Source organism: Euleptes europaea, chromosome 6 (genome assembly GCF_029931775.1).
Source record: "Euleptes europaea isolate rEulEur1 chromosome 6, rEulEur1.hap1, whole genome shotgun sequence".
NCBI lineage: Eukaryota > Metazoa > Chordata > Lepidosauria > Squamata > Sphaerodactylidae > Euleptes > Euleptes europaea.
In genome coordinates, this window is record NC_079317.1 from 23,109,584 (window position 1) to 23,133,126 (window position 23,543).

General features: G+C 44.3%; 1 protein-coding gene across 1 annotated transcript in view; it reads left to right on the plus strand.

The window, feature by feature from the left end:
- Positions 1 to 324: 324 nt before the first annotated feature.
- SYNE3 (spectrin repeat containing nuclear envelope family member 3) overlaps positions 325 to 23,543 on the plus strand; it is a 62,758-nt gene continuing 39,539 nt past the window's right edge. Inside the window, exons 1-7 of the mRNA XM_056851439.1 lie at positions 325 to 407; positions 9,408 to 9,565; positions 14,011 to 14,183; positions 16,322 to 16,631; positions 19,904 to 20,065; positions 21,226 to 21,570; positions 23,367 to 23,503. Of these exons, the coding sequence (XP_056707417.1) occupies positions 9,422 to 9,565; positions 14,011 to 14,183; positions 16,322 to 16,631; positions 19,904 to 20,065; positions 21,226 to 21,570; positions 23,367 to 23,503 (1,271 nt within the window). The 5' untranslated portion in view covers positions 325 to 407; positions 9,408 to 9,421. The remainder of the gene's footprint in view (positions 408 to 9,407; positions 9,566 to 14,010; positions 14,184 to 16,321; positions 16,632 to 19,903; positions 20,066 to 21,225; positions 21,571 to 23,366; positions 23,504 to 23,543) is intronic.

Consider the following 23,543-nt stretch of genomic DNA (forward strand, 5'->3'; position numbering starts at 1 on the left):
AGCAAACTCTAATCTGGTGAATCAGGTTTGATTCCCCACTCCTACACATGAAGCCTGCTGGGTGACCTTGGGCTAGTCACAGCTCTCTGTGAACTTTCTGAGCTCCGCCTACCTCACAGGGTGTCTGGGGTGTGTGTGTGGGGGGGAAGGTGATTGTAAACTCTTTTGAGACTCCTTAAAGTAGAGAAAATTGGGGTATAGAAACCACTTCTTCTTTGCAGTAAAATAGGATACAATGGAATCTTCAAAGGATGGGTGAAGGTCAGTCCTGGGAATAATAAATACAAAAGCTTTTCTGTGGTAGACTAATAATGCAATTTTTATTTTAGGGAACTGAACAGAAGTTGGGATCTTAGTTTGGACCATTTCAGCAAAGACGTACCAAACTTGCAGCCTGAAGGGTGAAGGTAAGTTACATGCAATATTTTCCAGGTAGTTCTACAAGAGCAGGGAATGAGTCATGGCTCAGAGGTAGAGCTTTGCCTGCAGAAGGTCCCAGCTTCTCCACCTGAAAGGATCAGATTATAGGGTCTGTACAAGACCCTGGAATGCTGATGCCGGCCAGAGCAGGCAACACTGACCTTGAGAGGGTGTGTGTGAACTGATTCTGGATTAGGGTTGCCAACCTCCAGGTACTAGCTGGAGATCTCCCGCTGTTACAACTGATCTCCAGCTGATAGAGATCAGTCCACCTGGAGAAAATGGCTGCTTTGGCAATTGGACTCTATGGCATTGAAGTCCCTCCCCTCCCCAAACCCCACCCTCCTCAGGCTCCACCCAAAAAACCTCCCACCGGTAGCGAAGAGGGAACCCTATTCATAATAAGGCAGCTTTGTGCGCATGTGTTCAACTAGAAAAAGGTCAGTCATTTTGATGAACTGAATGGGTGTCAAGGATGGGTCTGTCAGGTACCGCATGTATGTGAGTGTGTTCTTGCGAAACATATCCATGTGAACTCTGTTGCATTGACTCCTGCTCTTTTCTTTGCAAACTATTGCTTGGATGATGCATGTGGGAGGGAACAAAGTATCAGAGATTCATCACGACCTTCCACCTCTGGTCATCTTTCAGGCATTGCCTTCCTTTTCTCTGTAAAAATCTTTATGCCAATAAAGGTTTATGTAATGTAATGTAATCTCTGTAAAAATCAACACTGGAACTAAAATAGCATTTTATGAGGGCAAGATTTTGAAATCACGAAGTACAAATAACCCTAACATTTGGAGTAGAGAAGTAGAAGATAGGAAAAGAGTTAATCACTCTTTCCTCCTCCGTGCCAAATAACTAAAGATCATTGGGAACTGATTCTGATCTCCATATACATTGTACTTTTATTAAAGACATATGTCTATCTATATCCTAACATTGCCATCCTAAACAGAGTTACACTCTTCTAAGCCTGTTGACTTCAGTGGATTTAGAAGGGTGTAACTCTTGCAATGTAAATATATTACAGTACTTCTTCATTTTCAGTAGGTAGTTTATCACATATGCCTTACTAAGGTCAGTAATGGTGGCCAAAACATCTGAAAAGTCATCTTGTCCATTGCTACGCCTTCTCTTGAAATGCTATGCCACGGGGCTATTAGGTGTGACACTGGCTCAGTTTACACAGAGTATGAGGTGTAACACAGCTGAAAAGCACTCTGTGGGGACTCAGTGTGTTTAAAATGTGTTTAGGATCTTTTGTGACACCCAGGAGTTCCATGGCACACGTGCAGAAATTTTTTTGGCCAGCAAGTTGACGTGGAACATGTTTCTTCAAGACAAAAATGTCTGAAAACCACTGTGAAGGGCATTGAGGGCAGGAATCTGCAGATCAGTTGTGAATGAAAGAACAACCAGGTCGTAGAGATCAGTGTGTCTGTTAATTTGATATCCTGTAGGAAGGGGTGGCGTTCCTCTGTCATTCAAGCGGCCAGGTCAGGACCTGTGTCTTGGCTCCTGCCCTCAAGTGCCTTTATCCAGTGTAGTGTTAACAATTATGAAAATTACCTCTGAACATTAGAACCAGACAATTGGGACCACAGCCAATCCTATGTTATTGCCTGTGTACACAATTTGACACGCTCCTGCCTATTTGGACTACAGTTCTCAGAAGTAAATCGGGAACCCTGATCGCTTCCAAATGGAAAGAGCCATGAACAGCTTGTCACAGTTCAGTAATTGGAAAACACTGTCTAACAAGGAGCAATGGCAATTTCCTACAATGTGTTTCTATCCCTGTCTTTGTATATTTGCATAAGAATTTGGTGCGGGATGGCAGTCAAGTGAGGGAAGTGAGATAATCGGAGACACGCTGAAGTGATTTCAGAACCTATTCAGGCTCAAAGATTGGTTTTAATATATATTTAAGAAGCAGTGTGGTTACAGGCAGAGAATGTGACTAGCAGCCAGATTAAGAAAATTCAGTAAAGCTTTGGAAGGAATACATTGGGAGGGATATATGATACTTTGTTTATTCACAAGTTCATATGTTGAACAAATTATTATTTACAAGTTCATATGTTGAACAAATTATAATGGGATGCAGTATTAACTGCACAGGCAGGCAGCTTCTTCTGGTGCAATATGAGTTCCGTTCCAATGAAGCTGGTTGGATATCACCCCCTGCCATGTCCTTACTGCAGGCCGCCCATTGACCCATGTGGTAATTCATCAACATGGGTTTCAAAACCACAGGAATCAACTATTCCAGGACTGGAAATAGCCACTGAGGGAGAAGAAGTAGAGAAATTCATTGACAGATTCCTGGATCCAATCCTGTGTGTGGGGTTTGCTTTCTAATTTTTCTAAAATAGTCATAAGATTTTTTTCTTTTTGTATTTCCTAAGTGATTTTTAATGCTCACCACTACCTTGAATTCCGTTCTGTTAGTACTCAAGGGAGATGTTGTGTGGTATGGTAGTTTGTGTGTCCCTCTCCCTTTGAAAATGGAGGAGAAGGTTCAGCATAGAACTGTGCTCTGGGTGAATGTACTACATGTTGATGTCTTGGTGTTTAGCAGAGTTATCATCTTACAAGCAAACAAACATATATACAGCAGAATGCTAAGCAGGACAATTAAACCATAGGCCTCTTTAGCAGGGCTAGGGAGGGGGTGTGGAGTCATGACAGGTAAACCAGTTTATAATGTTGATGTTCTCTCAGACTGGGCAAAAACATTTTCTGCACATGTACCTGCCTTAGTCTGAGCATAAAGGTGAACATTGTCTGGACCTGGTTCTCTAGGATCTCGATCAGATGTCTTTCATATCACCTACTATCAGAGCCTTTAACTGGAGATGTCAGGGATTGAACCTGGGGTCTTCTGTAGGCAAAGCAGATGTTCTGTCACTGAGCCATGCCCTGCTACTGCTGGGTGTGTCCCATTCCAGGTGCTTAGTTCATGGCCATCACCACCTCCCGCTTCCCATAAACAAACCCAAGTCTCCCCTCTGCTTATGCGATGGGAGAACATGGCTGCAATAATAATGTCAAACATAAACAAGGATCTCAGGATAGCTTTGCAAATATTAATGATGAAAGCCGTCCTGCTACTTTGGCAAAGATACTTGCTGCAGTTTCAACATAATTGAACTGTAATTTCCTGTTTCCCAGCCATCTGTGCAGTGAGCAAGATCTCTGAATCTCATGGATACTTTGGCCTGTTTGTGTGTACATGCTACATTTTCCAAATGTTATTAGTAGCAACTAAGTGAAATGCAAATGTAAGCCATTTGTGGGGTATTTCAGTTCACAAAGATTTTAAACAAAAAAGCAATTTATATTAGAAGAAGGGCTGGTTCCACACAAGGGTTTTTTCCCCATGGTCATGTTACAAGTGTGATTGGTGCTCAGTTCGCACTTGCAACAGAGATTCCACATGGCATAGGGTTGTTGTTGTTTTTGCCTTTGTTAGCCATGCTTTCTGTTTTACACCAGATGCATATTTCATCCCAACCAACCACCCCATTTTGTCATTACGGTGCTGTCATGATCCTCTTTCCCCTTTAAAAAAAAAAAAGATAACTCTGCTCAAGAATAGCATAATACTGCACAGTTTTTAAAATGTGCATTTGCATAGCACTTCTCCAGAATATCACAATGCTTGTATCCTTTGGTAATGCTAATTGCTGGAAGTTACTTGGTGTCCCATTACAGTCATCTACAGTGAAGAGACTAATTGCCCCCTACTGCTTGGGGAATGGGGGGAGAGAGGCTGTGGCTCTCTCAGCGGCTCACTGTTAGGGCATCTGCTTTGCATACAGAAGATCCCAGGTTCAATCCTTAGCATCTCCAGTTAAAAGGACCAGGCAGTAAGTTATGTGAAAGACTTCTGCCTGAGACCCAGCAGAGCTGCTGGCAGTCTGAGTATACAATACTGACCCTGATGGACCAAAGATGTTCAGTATAAGGCAGCTTCATATGCCATGTGTGTTCAGAACACGTGAGAAACTTACTGTCACAATGTAGGAGGTTACCCTGACTGCCCCCATCTCAATTTTGTTAGTGCCAACAACACGGAGGCAGTGAAATTGCGGAGGAAGGAGCGAAGGGGACATTTCCTTTCATTCAAACATAAGTTGTTCCTTTCTTTCCAGATAGATGACAAAGGTCACACCCAGCAATGCCATGCCAGGAAAGATCAATTTTTACCTTGCGGGTGGTAACAGTGCAACCCTAAGCAGATCTACACACAGCTAAGTCCAATTCAGCCAATCGGATGTAACTCTGCTTAGATTTGCAGCACTACAGTGCAATCCTAAAGAGAGTTACTCCTGTCTAATCCCATCCATTTCAATGGGTTTAGACTGGAGTAACTCTGTAGTAACCCGTGGCGCAGAGTGGTCAGCTGCAGTACTGCAGTCCAAGCTCTGCTCACGACCTGAGTTCGATCCCAACAGAAGTTGGTTTCAGGTAGCCAGCTCAAGGTTGACTCAACCTTCCATCCTTCCGAGGTCAGTCAAATGAGTACCCAGCTTGCTGGGGGTAAAGGGAAGATGACTGGGGAAGGCACTGGCAAACCACCCTGTAAATATAGTCTGCCTCGTAAACGTTGGGATGTGATGTCACCCCGTTGGTCAGGAATGACCCGGTGCTTGCACAGGGGACTACCTTTACCTTTTTAACTCTGTAGAATGGAGTGACAAGTAGAATGTGCCTGGCACCATCTGTGTGTGTTCATTTGAACAGTAGTTTCACACAGAGCTAAAAATAGTCAGGTTTAGGAGCCAAGAAAAAGAAGTAGAAAGCCAAACAGACTACTGGCCATTTTAAAAAGTGATTGTATGCAGAGTAAGGGGGAAATGAAGCAATTAAGCAAGTTTCCTTTAAAATTCTTGTGTGCTGTGGTAAAGCAAAGTATTCAAGGTCTTGTGGGATTTCCTGTGGACTGTTGTACTTAGAAGCGTGCTAGAGATACTTGAGCCCCATCTGAAAGGAATAGCTATTTAATCCTTTTTCTGACTTTTGACATAGAGATTAAGGGGTTTGTTGAGACTACAATCCTTGGAATTTTACTCTTGAAGGATACTGGGAAGCAAGACAGAGGCTTATATCTTCCTTCCTTCTATCTATCTCTTACATTTTTATCCCATCTCCAGAGAGGTCAGGGTGGCACAGGATGGTTCTCCTGTCCTCCATTTTCTCCTCACAACAATGCTGTGAAAGAGGCTAGACTTGAGAGAAGGTGACTGGTATAAGGTCACCCAGTGACCTTCAGGTAGGGTTGCCAACCTCCAGGTGGTGGCTAGAGATCTCCTGCTATTACAACTGATCTCCAGGCAACAGAGATCAGTTCACCTGGAGAAAATAGCTGCTTTGGAAGATGGACTCTATGGCATTGTACCCCGCTGAAGTCCCTCTTCTCCCTAAACCTGGCCCTCCTCAGACTCCACCCCCAAAATCTCCAGGTATTTCCCAACCAGGTATTTCCCAACCTGGAGCTGGCAACCCCACATGAGGATTTTTGCTGCCGAGTCCCCAAGCCTAGGCTGACACCTGACATACTAACCACTACTAGGTTTGCAAACATCCTGGTGGGGCCTAGAGATCTCCTGGAATTACAACTGATCTCCAGATGACAGAGATCTATTGCCCTGGAGAAAATAGTTAGTGTGGGGGGGGGGGACTCCTCTAACTTCTCTAGGAGCTGGAGGGAAGGGGGATTTGGATCAGGATTACAGTGGAGGTAGGAGATGAACCCTTTCTCACCCACCCACCCACCCCTTGTGCTCTTTCCCCAGTGTAAATCGGCCCATGGCTGTGCGGTTTGTCATTATAGGGTATATAATGGACAACATACATTTTCTCTGCCAGCGTAAATTGCCCTTCCAGGGGGTTGAAGGGCTCAGGGGCTAAGGTTAACCTCCCCACCCAATACCAGTTGCCCCTCTCTCAACCCGTTGGCTGCTATTTAAAGATGTCTCGATTAGATGGAAGATCCAGTTATGAATTTCTGCCATCTTTTTTAGTTGCACCATCAAGAGTGACTTTCAGCACATGTGAGTTGTGTGTGTATCTGGCAGGGAGAGTGATGACAGCTCAATAGGAGCTTGAACCTTCTGCTGCATCCACTACTAGAAGGCCCTCTGGATTAAGATCACAGTGGCAGGTGGAAGGAAGGAAGGAGCAACAAGTGATATTTCATTGCAAAAGGCATGTTCTGTTTTCTCCTGTATGAAGAAAGCCTAAGGAATACCAGGTCTAATATCTCAAACAGTTTCTTAAATTGTTCATGCAATCCAATCCAATGCATTTATTTATTTATTTATTTATTTATTTGCCCTATTTACAAACCACCTTTCTCACTGAGACTCAAGGGGGATTTCAGAGTAAAGAAGGGGTGTGTGAAATTGTGCAATTTAAGACGTGCAATGAATAGAACTAGGGATATCTTTATAAAATAAATAGCCTATGCCAGAAGATTTGGAACCATACATTCAGAGACTCCCTTAACAGAACAAGCTCCCCACTCATTTCAGCTGTGTAGAGAGGCTGGGGTTGTAAATAGGATTTTAGAGCTGTAATAGCCAGAGTTGCACTGTCAAGGACTTATGTGTGTGCTTTCCTGGAGGCTTATTGGGGGCTTATTGTGTGTGTGTGTGGGGGGGGGGGAGATGTGTTGTCAAGTTGCAGCCAACTTATCATGACCACATAGAGTTTTCAAGGCAAAGTGGTTTGCCAGTGCCTGCCTCTATGTAACAACCCTGGCTTCCTTGGAGGTTTCCCATCCAAGTACTAATCAGGGCCAATGCTGCTTAGCTTCCAAGATCTGACGAGATCAGGCTAGCCTGGGCCATCCAGGTCAGGGCAGAGGCTTATTACCGGTAGGCTAAACTTTCACTGCACACAAACCTTCCTTTACACTTTGCCAAGCAGAAGCACGCCCAGTCCCTAGCTGAACCCTGCTGCAAAGGGAAGTTAGCTTGTAAAAGATTCCAAACCTTTACATGCCTGGGAGACATTTGTACTCTTACACATTGCGTCAGAAAATTGGGGGAGCGGCAAGAGCACAGTTAGAGCCCATTCGCATGAACTTTATGTAAGTAACCTTGTCCCAAAGCAGGACCTCGCACTGCAGTTGGGCTCATGGCCAAGGAATTGGACTACCTCTGCCACATTCCCATATCTTGCTTAAACCACAGAAATCACACATGTAAGAAGAGCAATGCTGGATCAGACCCAAGGTCCATCTGTCCCAGCATTCTGTTCACACAGTGGCCAACCAGCTACGGTCATCAGGCGCCATCTGTTGGCTGTCCCACCACTTAGATCCATGGCCTTTCTGATTGGGGCTCCAGCTCTGTGGAATGGGCTTCCTGAAGAGGTATGAGGGGCCCTCCTTGGAGATCTTAAGGAGGCTCTGCAAGGCCTGCCTGTTTGGATTTTGAGGGGGTTGGTATGCAGGCATCTTTTTAGAGGGGAGGGGGGAGAGAGATTTGGGGTTGGGTTTTTTTTTTGCTTTAAACTGAAGATGCTTTTAGCTATTATTGTAAGATGCTTTGAACTACGAGGGAATGCCGGATATAAATGGTTTAATAGAGTCAATCATAAATAAATTATATGCACGGAGAACAGAAAAGGTAAACCAGTCCTCCTCCTCACGTGGCCAGCCCAGAGACTGGCTCTGAGGGACATTGCTTTTCGTGACCTCTGTATAAGGTAGACTTTTCATCTCATTTAGGGGAGGTTCTCAGATGGATGGATGGTTCTGCTTTGGGCATCTGGGTAAATGAAAGGGCCTTCTGGTTCCCACCCTTCTTTAGGTATTACTGACACAGGCTTATCAGTGATCCCTTTGATAAAGGGAGCTTTGACTCTGGAAAGCTCATGCCCTGAAAATCTTGTTGGTCTCAGGTGCTATTGGACTCGAATCTAGCCAATTTATATTGGACTATGGGGATGTCTTCTAATGCTGGATTATCAGGTCTGGAATATATAAAGTTATAATAAAGAAGCAACTTGGTCCTCTTTTGGTGTCTTAGCAGGAGACCAGAAGTACAGGAAGCAAAAACATTTTTCAGAGGCTCTTTGAAGTTGATACCTTAGGTAGACAGTCTCCACTGTAGTTGGGGTAATTAGCTGAGGAGACAAGCAGGATGGAAATGGCGGGCATGAACCCTGAGGGCAGAGCCTAAGCTTACAGAGAAAAAGGGTGGAAGAAGTATGCATGGATGCACCCACCCTCACTTGCGTGTGGGCTCCTTTCTTCGCTCCCAGAAACTCTGGCCATTTCCCTTTTCAGTACTGCTTTCCCTGGATTTCCCTTCAAGACTGGTAATTATCGCCCATCCCTGAAACCCTATCCAACTTCCACCCTTTTTCTCTTAGTCCACTCTTGTATGATTTATGTGTGTGTGTTCAGCTCTTGAAAGTATATTTCTTGTCTTTATGATTCTTTAATAAACCCAATTTTAATTGTACAACTGCCTGCTCATTTGAGAGTTTTTCCCAGACTATACATAAGTTATCGATCCCAGTTACCCCTCGCTAGCTCTGTCTCCTCAGCTAATTCCCCCAACTTATATGGAGACTGTCTACTTAGGGTAACAAAGTGAGGTTCAATAGCGTCTTTGTCTGTGTGGAACTCCATCATTCACTCTGACTGCATGGATCAGCCTCCTGATCTGCTGTGCTGATCATGTGAAAATCACTGCAGCTCACACGCCTGTGACTTGCTGATGCTTCCAGAATCCACCCCCACCAAAACACATACCCTGTAAACTGATTCTAGGATTCTGACTCTGTGGACTCCAGTTGATCCAGACCGGGGAACCCGTCAGCAGTGAAACCATCTCAGACCAATCGGGGTCCTAAAAGAATGATCACAGATGGAAAACAATCGTATTATTCACATGTTTTGAACTACAGAGATGGCTCAGGGGAAACTTCGCTGAACTCCTCTTTTAATTGTCTCTCCCCAGTTTCTTCTAATGCAATGACCCAGCAGCCGCAGGAGGAATTTGAAAGCAGCGTGGAGAGTGCGGTAGACTGGATGAAAACCATCCAGGAGAGATTGCGGATCAATGACAACACCAAGGGGCCTCGGTCTGCCTTGGAGGCCAGGCTAAGGGACACAGAGGTAAAGAAGGAGAGATGCTCCCCTTTGGATGTAGCTTCGGAAGTATTTTATTATTGTCATAGCTGTGAGTACAAGCAATCATGATTTGGGTTGCCATTCTAGGGATCAGACTAGGCACTACGGGAAGAGACATGTATATTTATTATATAAAGGTAAAGCGGGACATCAAGTCACAACCGACTCATGGAGACCCCACCAAGTTCCACCTCGTGGGGTTTTTAAGGCAGTAGATAAGGCAGAGGTGGTTGGCCAGTGCCTTCCTCTGCATAGCAACCAGAGTCTTCCTTGGCGGTCTCCCATCCAAGTACTGACCATAAAGAACCCGGCTTAGCTTCCAAACTCTGCTGAGATCAGACTAGTCTGGTCTATTGGATCTGCTTGTTTAATATACATACATATGTAAATAGGGTTTCCAGCCCTGGTTTGGGAAATTCCTGGAGATTTGGCAGCAGAGCCTGGGAATGGCGGAATTTGGGGAGGGAGCTCAGCAGAGATGTGATGCCATAGAGTCCGCCCTCTGAAGCTGCCATTTTCGCCAGGGAAACTGATCTCTGTAGTCGTGTGATTCTGGGAGAGCTCCAGCCTTCTCACTTGGAAGTTAGCAACCCTACTTGTAAAGCAGATGGTGTAGATCAGCCAAATCCCCACCTGTTGCAGGTCTTATCTCATTGTGCTCCTGAGGCATTAAGAATTTTTCTCCAGGCTCAGCTTGGATATTGGAAATGAGCTGGGGCAGAAGAAAAATGTTTCATGCAACAGAGCGGAGTGATTTAAAGTGGGGAGAGGGCAGGGCTTTCGCTCCTGTCAATCATGGGCTCTGTTTTCCTTTAAAATTGGATGCAGGCACACACTGCTTGACGTGCAAACAGGAAGACATGAATAAATACACACAGGTCCTCCCATTGTATCTAATTTGATCCTAAATGTCTGAATACCCAGCATCTTGCCGATTTGAATGACATTTTTTCCTTATAAACTGGCTTTTGTTTGTTCAGTACGGGCCACCCCAGAGCTGAAATTATGTCTTGAGTATTTGCAAACCGCGTAGCCTACACATGTCAAAATAGTGATGGATTGGAGCAGGAAACACATGTAGAGATTGTTGTAGCTTTTTATAGTGTGATTAGCTATCTTTGTCAGTTATCCCGTTTCTGTTTTGCTGTGTTCAGTGTCAACACAAGGCATAAAATCAGCCTCAGATAAGAACTTAAACATTGTGTTCCTGTATCTGAGCAAAGATCATCTGGTCTAGCCGTCTGTTTCCAGCTGCCAACCAGATCCTCCAACTCTGGCATCCATAAGATATATTGCCCTTGTATATGGAAGTTCTGTTTAACTGTCATGGTTCATCACTTTGATTGACAATGAGAGCCAGCATGGTGTAGTGGTTAAGAGTGGTGGACTCTAATCTGGAGAACTGGGTTTGATTCCCCACTCCTCAACATGAGTGGTGGACTCTAATCTGGTGAACCGGGTTGGTTTCCTCACTCCATCACATGAAGCCAGCTGGGTGACCTTGGGCTAGTCACAGGTCTCTCAGAACTCTCTCCACCCCACCTGCCTCACAAGGTGCCTGTTGTGGGAGGGGAAGGGAAGGTGATTGTAAGCAGGTTTGATTCTCCTTAAAAGGTAGAGAAAGTTGGCATATAAAACCAACTCTTCTTCGTTGTCGTCTGATGCTTTTTAAAGGCTATTTAAGTTGCCACTGACTCATCTCAGGGCAGTGATTCCTAAAAGTCTATATTGTCCCAATCCGTCTCTTATAGAAGAGCTGGGTTCTCCAGTGAATAATTAATTGGACCTTTGTCCCAAGCCAGGTTGTAGTTTTTCCTCTCTGCACTATAATTGTCTCTTATAAACCTTACAACGGTGATTAACAGTGCAGTCCTAAGCAGAGTTATGCCCTTCTTAATACATAGAAGTCAAAGGGTTTAGAAGGATATAACTCTGTTTAAGAGTGAACAGTAAGTTATTCATCCACTGTAATAATAACAGACAGAAATTATCTTCTTCGCCATAGCTATTTAAAAAAAATTGTTTCCAAAATTTCTCTTTCCAAATTGGCAGCGCATACTTTTTCTTTGTCTTTCTTTTCCCCTCTCTATGATTTATTTTCTACTAATCTGTTAATGAAAACTCCAGCCAAGAAAAGCAGCAATTAAAACAAAACAAAAAAGGTTTCCAAAAATGCAAGTGTCAACATTGCTGTCGATTTTCTCAAGGCTGCTTATTCACCATCGCTAGCAACACTAATGAGCTCTGAAACCGGGGCCGCAGTTTTATTTATAGATCTCCCTTTTGTCGCCTTATATTATGTGCCAGTTGCTGAATTTTAGTTAGTTTTACAGACACAGCCTCCGAAGAAGAGTACTGTGGAAGCGGCAGCAGGGCCAAAGCCTAAAAGGAAAGGGATGTAACATTTGTAGAGCAGTGGGGCTACTTTGGAAGCCCCTGCACCGCATTTAAGACAAATGTACCTTTTCCTTAATTGTGCAAATGTGTCACAGCAGCCAGCTGTGGATGGCACTGATTGGCTAATATTAGGCTTGCCAACCTCCAGGTAATGAAAGAATTAAGCAGCAATAATGCCAAAAATTAATAAATATATTATTACAATACCAAGTGAACAGGTGCTATTACAAAAATGTGAATACAAAAATTATCATCACATGTAACAAAATATTTACAATACAATTATATACAGGGAATTCTTTTTCTAGGAAGACAATGCTTATAAATTGGTTCACATACAGGAAAATATTTTTATGACATCAGTATTTGTATCAAGTGTCAAAGATGTGTACAAAAGTCCAATAGATCCAAATTGTTATACATATGGAAACGAGTCTAGCTGTATGCGTTAAAGTTCAATATATGTGTAGGGAAGTAGCCTCTCCATTAGACCATCAAGGCCGTTGAGCCACAAAATTAGGCAGCTTCAGCCAGCAGATTTCTTGTCTGGGTGAAAGGTCTTACGTTCAAACTCATGTAGAGTCAACGTTGTTTCTGCACAACCTCCAGGTAATAGCAGAAGATCTCCTACTATTACAACTGATCTCCAACCGATAGAGATCAGTTCACCTGGAGAAAATGGCCGCTTTGGCCATTGGACTCTGCAGCATTGAAGTCCCTCCCCTCCCCAAACCCCACCCTCCTCAGGCTTCGCCCCCAAAATCTCCCGTCGATGGTGAAGAGGGACCTGGCAACCCTAGCTAACATGCATGGGATCATAGACACTGCCCCACAACCTCTGAGGCATTCTGCAACACTTTTTAAAAATGTTATCTTTTAAAAATGGGGAAATGATAAACATAAATATGCTCATGTTTCTGGGAGTGTTTTTTTTAAAAAATAGAATAACTTGCTTTGAAGTGTAAGTGGGGAAAGGGATGCACGGCTGACAGGAAAACCGCTATCTGATTTGATAGAATGCCTGTCTGAGGTACAGACTGCAAAGCAGGGAGGAAGTCCAGCTCACCCCACAGTTGAAAAACACACTCTGACTTCTCTTTCAACGTTACACCTACCTTTTCTTTCTGAGACAGAATTGATGTGTTAACCCTGCCGGCACATTGCATCCCAGCCAAGTGGCTGACCAAGTCCACACCCGTTTAGCGTCACTGACTCTGCACCACCAAGTGATCCCAGGCCGCTAGTGTTTGTGTTGCTCTCTTAAATTCCAGAATGAGAACGTGCCCCTTACTTTTGTGCGCTTGGATTTGTCGAGCTGCAAATTAGCTTTTGTTGGATGGGGGGAAATACAGCCATCTCTCAGCATGCTTGAAGAGCTCCGCGTAGTTGGTTGCAGTTTTATCAGTGGTAGTCGTTTAATGCTCATTAACAAAGTCATAAGCATATACATATAGGATGCAGTTTTTTTAAAAAAAAATGGCTTCTAGTTTTGAGCCTTACTAATTAGGGGTTGGTTTGAGCCAACTTTTTTGCTCAATCTCACCCAATTCCCCTCCTTAGCACAGCCCCTGTCCCACATAGCTTTTGTCTAAGCAGATCCCATGATATTCAGCACAGCCTTTTTGGTGGTCAGAGGGGATTCTCTCCTCCCTGTTTCGCTGGAGGGAAAACTAGTTAGATGTGTTTTTTGGTAGCTTACTCTACATCAGTGTTGATGCTCAGATATATAGATATAAATATGGATGGTCTGTGTGCCCTTCGTATCTACGGGACTGTCTCTCCTGGAACACCCCCCCCCCAAGAGCATTTTGCTAGTCTAACACCAATTTACTGGTTGTCCCTGGCCCCAGAAGTGTTTTAAAATTAAAACTGAGGGCCAATCGCTGATCTCTCATATCTTCAGCTATTTAATCCCTAAGGTTTTCAGCTTTAAAAACAATTCTGGCCATGGAAATAAAGTTTGCATTTCCTTTTCGATTCAGTTTCAAAACTTATTGATGGTCTAACTTTGATGTGTGATTTCCTCTTCACAGAAAATTTGTCAGTTGGAGCCTGAAGGCCGGTTGAAAGTCGACTTGGTACTAATGAAGGCTGATGCTCTACTTCGGTGCCTCAGTGAGGAGAAAAAGCATGAGATTTTATCCAAACTAAAAGACGTTAAAGCCATGTGGGAAGAAACTGCCATATATATTACTCACTGCCACAGGTAATATTGCTAAGCATTACCCTTGGGGCCTACCAACAGTATCTTTTAGGTCTGATGGCAGAGACCAGAGGCAGTTATTCAGCCTGAAAATGGCAGATTTTGTCCACTTTTCTCTGCCATTTTGTAGGATATCCCTTCCTCTGATTGGCCTCCTAGTCTGATTGTGTGGGAGCCATATACAACTCCTTCCATGTGAAGCAACACTTCAGTCTTCAACATTATATAGCCCCCCACATTCAGGAAGCCTTTCTTACAATAAAACATTATTTAAGCTTCACCATATTGTCATAGCAGGTACTCATTTGTGACAAGATTTACACATGAATTAGAATGTGACTTCCTGAGATCATTACTACAGGTTGAGTATCCCGTATCCAGAATTCCGATATCCAAAAGGCTCCAGAATCGAAAACCTTTTGAGAGCGCACAAATGGTAATAAAAGGGCACATGTGCAGGCCGGCCGCGCCAACAGCAGATTCCCCACAATGCCCCACATACACAAAATTATTAAAAAATATTGTATACAATTACCTTCAGGCTGTGTATAAGATGTATATAAAACATAAATGAATTTCATGCTTAGACTTGGGTCCCATCCTCAAAATATCTCATTGTGTGTGTTAAGTGCCGTCAAGTCGCTTCCGACTCATGGTGACCCTATGAATGAAAGTCCTCCCAAATGTCCTATCTTTGACAGCCTTGCTCAGATCTTGCAAATTGAAGGCTGTGGCTTCCTTTATTGAGTCAATCCATCTCTTGTTGGGTCTTCTTCTTTTCCTGCAGCCCTCAACTTTTCCTAGCATGACTGTCTTTTCCAGTGACTCTTGTCGTCTCATGATGTGACAAAATACGCTAGCCTCAGTTTAGTCATTTTAGCTTCTAGGGTCAGTTCAGGCTTGATTTGATCTATAACCCACTGATTTGTTATGTATATGCAAATATTCCAAAATACAGAAAAATCCAAAATACGGAACACTTCAGATAAGGGATACTCAACCTGTACTTCCTGGAGTTATACTATCTGAACAGCTTGCATTTTTGTCATGGGAGAGCTAAATTAGGGTCAATTAAAAATAGAGCAGAAAGTTAAACCAGGAGTTGTGCATGGCCACAAGCATGTAACCTACACCCAACACTTTCTTTCTCACTACTGCCTCTTGTTGTGTTACACCAACCAGCTGCTTGTGTAACATGGACAGAGAACTGGCCCTGAACTAAAAGTAAGATTGCTTGACTTGTCCCATGCTTTAGATCACAAATCTCAGAAGCACTTTTATATGAATGAAAAATTCATGTTTTGTGAGCATGGGGTAGAAGAGGGAAACATTCCCTCAGTCATCTTGCTACCAGCTAGTACTCCACTACCAAGAGACATGTTTTAAGTTTCTAGTTCTACACTATCCTCCTTATGTCAACAATCTAAACCATGGGCATACATGAACGCACATGGAACTGCTTTATACTAAATCAGACCATTGGTCCATCAAGGTCAGTATCGTCTACTCAGACTGGCAGCCGCTCTCCTGGGTCTCAGGTAGAGGACTTTCACATCACCTACTGCCTAGTCATTTTTTTAAGTGGAGATGCCGGGGATTGAACTTGGGGCCTTCTGCATGCAAAGCAAAGGCTCTTCCACTGAGCCACAGACCCTCCCCAAGGGTCATGTTTTCTGACATGTGCTGGCTTTTTAATTTTTGAAAAACTATGCATGCAATAATATTAGGCAAAAGGTATCAGCTGGTTCTGGAGAGCAACCATAGTGGCAACCCTATCCATGTTAGGGGAGATGATCAGTGAGCTTGTGCCACAACACTGCAGTGGCAGATGGCTTCTACTTTTACAATCTGGCCCTGTTTTCCCCAGAAATAGGTTTCTTTTGGCCATCACCGCTTCACACAGGTATATGAAATGGTATGATGTAGCCAAACTCGTCAGATCTCAGAAGCTAAGCAGGATTGGTACTTGGATGGGGGACCACCAAGGAAAACTGTGCAGAGGAAGGCAATGGCAAACCACCTCTGCTTCTCACTTGCCTTGAAAGCCCCTGACTGTGCTCACCATAAATTGGTTGCAACTTGACGGCACATACGTATGTACTTCACACAGCATTTTAAGCTTTTCTTCTTTCCCTCAACAGCCGTATTGAGTGGGTGTGGCTGCACTGGAGTGAATACTTGAAGGCTCAAGATGAATTTAATGTCTGGATTCACAACATGAAGGTGACCTTGGAGCCCGACATAGAGTTACAGCTTGGCTTAAAGGAGAAGCAGTGGCAGCTGAACCATGCCCAGGTCCTGCTCAATGATGTCATCAATCAATCAACCCTTCTGGAAAGGCTATTGGAGGAAGCTGCTTCTTTGTATAATAGGATTGGGGACCCTAGTGTAGATGAGGATGTACAAAAAAAGATGAAGCTGGAATATGAAGAAGTCAAGACTGAAGCACAGGTAAGAAAAAAAACTAAAGTAGAAACAGAAATAAAACTAAAGCAGCAGTTGCAGGGATTTTCTCCCTCATGGTATGAATCCAGTGAACTCAGTGAAAATATAGGGGTGCTTCCAGTTCCCAACTGAACGTGACCATATATGGGGTTGCCCTGTTTTTCTGAATGCTCCTAGCAACTGGGGACTGGAATGAGGAGCCAGAAGTCATGGTGTGAGCTTCTGTAGGTCTCTGGTTCACACTTAGGGTGGTGCTCAGAGTCTGAATTATCTTTAACAACTTGCAGTATGTGTAGTGGAGTAGTGGATGATTCTATCTTGTGGTGTATGCTGGGACTTGGAAGGAATGTTGGTCCCTTCTAGAGCTAGTCTATGTTTTAACTCAACGATCAGTGGAGTTTTTGGATCTTGGTAAACTCATGATGTAGACAAGTCTTATGAGACTAGGGTCCGACCTGGCAACCAGCAGATACAAGCCATGGAATTTCCCCCCATGCAACCAGAGTATTTCAACCTACCATGTACAAGTAAGGGGAGGAGCTATGGCTCAGTGGTAGAGCATCTGCTTGGCATGCAGAAGGTCCCAGGTTCAATCCTCGGCATCTCCAGTTACAGGAACTAGGCAAGTAGATGATGTGAAATACCTCTGCCTGGGACCCTGGAGAGCTGCTGCTGGTCTGAGTAGACAATACTGACTTTGATAGACCAGGGGTCTGATTCAGTATAAGGCAGCTTCATGTGACCTCTTTGGGGAGGGGCTGTGGCTCAGTGGTAGAGCATCTGCTTGGCATGCAGAAGGTCCCAGGTTCAATCCCTGGCATCTCCAGTTAAAGGGACTAGGCAAGTAGGTGATGTGAAAGACCCCTGCCTGAGAGCCTGGAGAGCCGCTGCCGGTCTGAGTAGGCAATACTTACTTTGATGGACCAAGGCTCTGATAAGGCAGCTCAATGTATTCATGTGTTCAATGGATACATCTCGCAGTTGGCCACTGGCAGGATCGGCTACAAGCTGAGATCTGCCACTTTTACCAGTGCTTGTAACTTTTTTTTTTTCATTCTCTTGCAATTGTCATCATCCAGAAGCTAAGCAGTGTCGGCCCTGGTTAGTGTTTGGATGGGAGACCACCAAGGAATACCAGGGTTGCTGTGCAGAGGAAGGCACTGGCAAACCACCTCTGTTAGTCTCTTGCCATGAAAACCCCAAAAAGGGGTCGCCATAAGTCGGCTGCGACTTGAAGGCACTTTACACACACACACTCTTATAAGTTGAGCTCTTAATTGGAGCTCCAAATTGCTTTAGCCAGGATGTTGCTGCTGGAATGAGTTCATATGCTCCTGAGTAATGCCAAAGGGGAATTCTCACCCTTTCTGGCTTCGTTCCCCACCCACCAAAGCCTTTCAGTTACAGCCACTGAAACACTTCTAGAGCTTGGCTGCTGATTTCTTTTCCATTCCTTGTCTTCAGCCATAGGAAGCCTAAAAGGCTTATTGGCAGTCTGCTGTTAAAATAATGTAAATAATCACTGGAGACATTCTGTCTTTCCAGCTGTAGCAGGAAGAGGAGGGAGATTTCGATACTAATTGAGTTTAAATTAGTGGGAAGTGTGATTTGTGTTTGTTCCATGTAACTGGAATCTGGCCCAGAGGCTGTTGATTATTTCCTGAATCCTTGACTACCTACAGAGAGATCAATGAGGGCAGCCTTTTGAACAAGTCAGAGATGTACATAGCCATCCTATGTGGGTGAATTTGGAATTTTGCTAGAAAAGTCTCAAAAATGGTGATCTTCTGAACATATGAAGCTGCCTTTTATTATGACCACTGGCCCACCCAGCCCAATCCTGTCTACTCCAGGTGACAGCAATTCTTTAGGATCTTTACTTTTGTAAGAAAAAAGGAGGAAAACCTCAAATGTATTTATATATCCAAATGCTTTTTGAGATCACTTAAATTTGCAAACTCCTTAAGAAACAATCTGTCTTGCTAAGGAGCCAGCAAGTTCATGTTCATAGCCTCTGTGCAATCAATAGCATTTCCCATCGGAGAAAGGGTGGTCTTCAAATGCATTGGGATATAGTAAAAATTTATTTGGGAGGGGTACCTTGTGAGGTTTCCCTCCTTTTTTGTCTCCTGTTTGGTCCCCTTCCCACTCTCTTTCTTTACCTTACTGTCTGTGCCAGGCACACAACAAACAGGAAAAAGCCAGCGGGGAGGGCAGATGAACAAAGGCACGTTTACTTGTTCAGAATCTGCTCTGTCTTATACACATTTGTGCAAATGTATAGAGGCATAGCTTCAATCCAAGCATTTAGTCTAGGGTTTCAGTGAGTCCAGTGAGAGGGAACAGCCAAGTCTGAAGAGGTAAATTCCATTTGTCAACGGCAAAGACAACTTCTGAAGCAACCTTTAAAAGCAGAGCCATTTTTCTTCTTATTGGTCAGCACGTTCTGGGCAAGGGTTGTTTCAGTGTGGCAAGAGGCACACAAATCATGCTGTTGCCAAATTTTAACTCAGATTAGGGGCCTGGGTCAGAATGTTGCCTTTTGGTATTCCGTGTGGGTCACCTTTACTGTGGATTGGTCTTGCCAGGGCACCCAGTGTAGGATTACTCTGACTCATGCGGGTGCTTATAACATGCACTGTTATTTTTTCTTGGAATATTTATTTACACATAATAGAGTTAAGCTACATAACAGTATGAAGAGTGAAAGGGCAAAACACGTTCCCAATTGTTACTTACATTATTATTACTTTTATTATTGGTGGTGTTATTGTTATTATTAAGCCAGTTAATAGTTACAGAGTAATAAAATATATATTTTACTTGGCTTTGCCCCGTCAGCTTTGGCCTTATTTTTCACTCCTGTGGAAGCTGAGCCAGTTATGCAAAGCTAAGCATTTTTAAAATAAATTTCTTGAGTACCACATAGATATTTTGACAAGATTTTAGCATGGTTATGGGTTCTCTCTTTCTCTCGTTTAAAAAAAAGGAAAGCATGGGAAAAAATCTGGACATGACCTTATAGGCCCTCAGAACTTTGTGTCCATTAGACTGAACACTGAATCATAGCACAACAGGACTAGGAACTGTCTGTTTTGTCCTGAGGCGAAGGCCAAGATGCGCACCACGATGCACATTCCTAAAATGGCCAAGTGACAGGGGAGGGGAGAGAGGGAGGAGAATGGGGCCCTTTGTGTCCTCGGCCTTAAAAATGTGACGAATGAAGAGAAAAGATAACTTTCCCCTCTCCCCACGGTTCATGTTTCTCTTTGTTTCAGAGGAGAGTCCAACTGCTTGAGAAGATAACACAAGAGCACCAGCAATACAAAACCAACGTTGACCAGTTTCAGCTGTGGCTGACTCGTGTGACAGAAAGATTAAACGGCTGCCTCAGCCAAGGAGGAAAAGTACTGGCAGAAAACAGAATTAAGTCCCTGCAGGTACTCAACTGTTGTTGGGACTAGTTCTGAGGAAGGGGATTTCATAGGAAGAAAGGGCTCTTGGTCATATTTCCTGGCCTGTGCGTTTGTATGCGTGGTCTTGGAGAGCCGGCATGTAGGGTAGAAAAGAAAACATGGTTTTAAGGATCCTGCCTCGGCTCAACTTGATGGCTTTGAAAAAGGCGCCATCTCTGTCGGGCCTAAATTGCAAGGCTGCCGCGAGGATTAAAAAAATGAACCAAAAAGATGAATTTGTACCTGTGTTTGAGCGCTCAAGGTAACAATAGGATGTAGAGTTGCCAATGGCCTGGGGTTTTTTTGGCTCCTGTTTCAGTTTTTTTCCTGTTTACCTCACACATTGATGTAGCAGACTTCATACCCCAATGTGCGAAAATATGGCCACTAGAAAAAGGGCCTCACCAGACACAGGAGATAAAAAATAAAGCCAAGGTCTTTTGGTGAAACACGTAGGATTTTTTTGGGGGGGGGGATTTTAACTGAGTAATAATATATATATATATTGCTATATTCGCACCATTGCCCTTATTTTTTATCTCCAAAATATGGCCACAACAGGCTGTACAGTCTGACTCCCATCAAAGAGCCTATCATGCCTCCTCCTTACTGACAACTTAAATCCTCCCCTAGCCCCAACTACTGACCAAGTATTTTTAAAATTGCAAGCCAAGCTAGAAAGAATACAAATAAAATTATTCTGGTTTGCTGCTGCACATTGAGCCACCATCAAACATTATTGAGGTGTGTCTTTTCTATTGGATACCCTTAGGAGGAGAACAGCCCTAGTGAGGGAGTAAGTAGACTGAGCACTCATCCCCAAAAAGATCTCAGCTGTTCCTCCCCGGTTTAGAGCCTATCCACTTGTCTGCCTCAGAGAAATGTTCAAGGATCTCCCATTCAGACTAACTCCAGTTGACACAAGGGGCCAGGAGACCTCTTGAGTTGATCATCTTGGCTCAAAGTCATTGTCACGAGCAAAAGCGTCTGCAGACCAGGTCACAAATTAACATATGTTGGAATTTCTATATATGTATAGGTACCATAGCATGATGCACTTAGTCCAACAGTGTTGCATCACCACTATGCCAGCATGACATATTCCCAACACTGTCCGGTTCACTCTGAACCTCTTCTTCCTGCAGGACATTGCCAAAGATGTGAAGAATGGTGAGAAGAAACTGAGACATCTCGAAGCTCAGTCTGCAGGCGTGATGCAAAACACCTCCCCGCTGGGAGCAGAGAAGATGAAAGATGAGCTGGAGGAACTGAAAAAAGCACTGGAGAAGCTGAAGCTGGCATGCCTTGAGGAAGAGGAGAGACTGATGAAGACTCTCCGGTCAGAAAATGCCTACCACTCGCAAGCCAGGCTGTTAGAGGCCGAGGTCCAAGAGTTCCGCAAAAGCCTGCAAAGACTAAGAAACAACTTTGAACCAAACGACCGAGTGAGAAGCGAAGAGGACTTGATCGCTCTGTGGAGGAGATACATGGTAAGGGTATCAATAACTGATCAGGAAAGAAGAAACGAAGCTGGACGAAGATTTGTGCTCCATAAAGAACCAGCTTTCTTACAGCCGTGATCTGCACTAGCCCTTCCTTCATCAGAAAGTAACTTTCCAATGAAATTAAAGTTGCATTTCTTTATACACATATTATATTAAAATATATTCTTAGATGTGCAGATAAAGGGATTAGAACAAGCATGTGCCATTGTTACTACTTATTGTCCGTTCCCCTGCATTTTGCTTTTCCTCTGTCCAGTACCCTTTTGATACATTTTTTTAAAAATTGCTGTTCTTTTTCCAAAGAGCTTAGAATGGTAAACATGATTCTCCCCTTCTGTTTGATCCATGCAACAAACCTGTGCGTTAGAAGTAGTGGGAAGGGCTGTGGCTCAGAGGTGGAGCATCTGCTTGGCACGTGGAAGGTCCCAGGTTCAATCCCCAGCATCTCTATCTAAAAGGATCAGGTACAGGTGATATGAAAGACCCCTCCGTCTGAGACCCTGGAGAGCTGCCGCTGTCTGAGTTGACAATAGTGACCTTGATGGACCAAGGGTATGATTCAGTATAAGGCAGCTCCATGTGGGTTTACATATTAGGCTCAGTGATATTGACCAGGCCAAGGTCACTTGTAGCCCAATCCTAACTGGGGGACGAACCGGCTTAGGAGCTGGCATGACCCCCAGTGCTGGTGTTAGTGCCAGCTCCAGGGAGCAGTGTGGCAGTGCAAGCTGCGAATGCCGGCATGGCCTCGCCAACAGTGTTTTCCTGGCACAAGGCTAACACCGGCATCAAAGGAGGCATTCATTACAGTCTGGGATCGCCCTGATGTGCAGGTGCCGAGTTTCCTATGGAGGAGTTTCACAGGTTGTTTTTTTTTTTATTACCTTTTTTGCCTTCCTGTTTCAGGCTGGGAGGCCACTCAGGAGGCAGTGTGACTGAACCATCCATGGGCACTTCTTAAACCCCCCTCCTTAGGATTGCGCTCTTACAGCCCATTCCCCGGGGACGGCGGGGAGGAGGTGCCGCTGCGCCTCCTCCTAAGCCATTCCATGGCTGCCGAAAGACAAAAAAAAAAGCCTCTTAGAGACTTTTTTTGTCAAACTTTTCACCCCAATGAGAAAAGCGAGGCTGCACCTGCTAAAAAACAGGCGCAGCCTCACTCCTCTTGCCACCGGTGTACCCAGGGCGAATGGGGACAGGAGACTGCCTAAAGGCATCTCCTCTTCCCCGGAATGCCTCCCAGGACACCCCCCGGGACTCAGGTGCGGACCTTTACGCAGATGGGATGCCAGCAGAAGGCCCCACCAGCATCCTGGGGCGTTGCTGCCATGGTGGTGACCAGCGTCCGGCCCTCCCCACTGGCATTGGGGCCACTTACGGTGGCGTAAGTAGGCCAGACGCCGGCATGGAGGACCCCAATGCTGGCTCAGCACCTTTCTGGCCTCCTAACCGCTTTCGCTCTTAAAGGTCAGGAACGCGCTGTTAGTGAACTTTAAACCTTTGGGGGGGGATTTGCACCTGGGGCTCCCCAAGTCCTAAACCAACACTCACTCCTCTCTCAGTTTTGATAAAATATTTCACTGTTGTTGGAAATCTGGGTCTTAAAAGCAGAGTGTACTATAGTTTGGATTATGCGGACGACAGAACTGTACTAGGCAAGAAGCCCAATGGTAAAATAGCTCTCATCTTGAGCATATTAGTTTTCTCTAGAGGCAGCATGAAAATATATACCAGGAGAACTGATTGACTGTGTATTTAAAGGCTGTGTTTTTGCATTGAAGGCAACAAGAGCAGCTCTTACAGAAGAGGAGTCCAAGGTCGAGAGGCTGAAGACTCAACTTAAGGAGCTGTTCAGGTTTTCACAGGACATGCAGCCGCTGTCGGACAGCGTGTTATGTGCAATCCGGGAATATCAAAGGTATTTTCCAGTCGGGAGAGGGGCAGCAGTTTAAAATAAG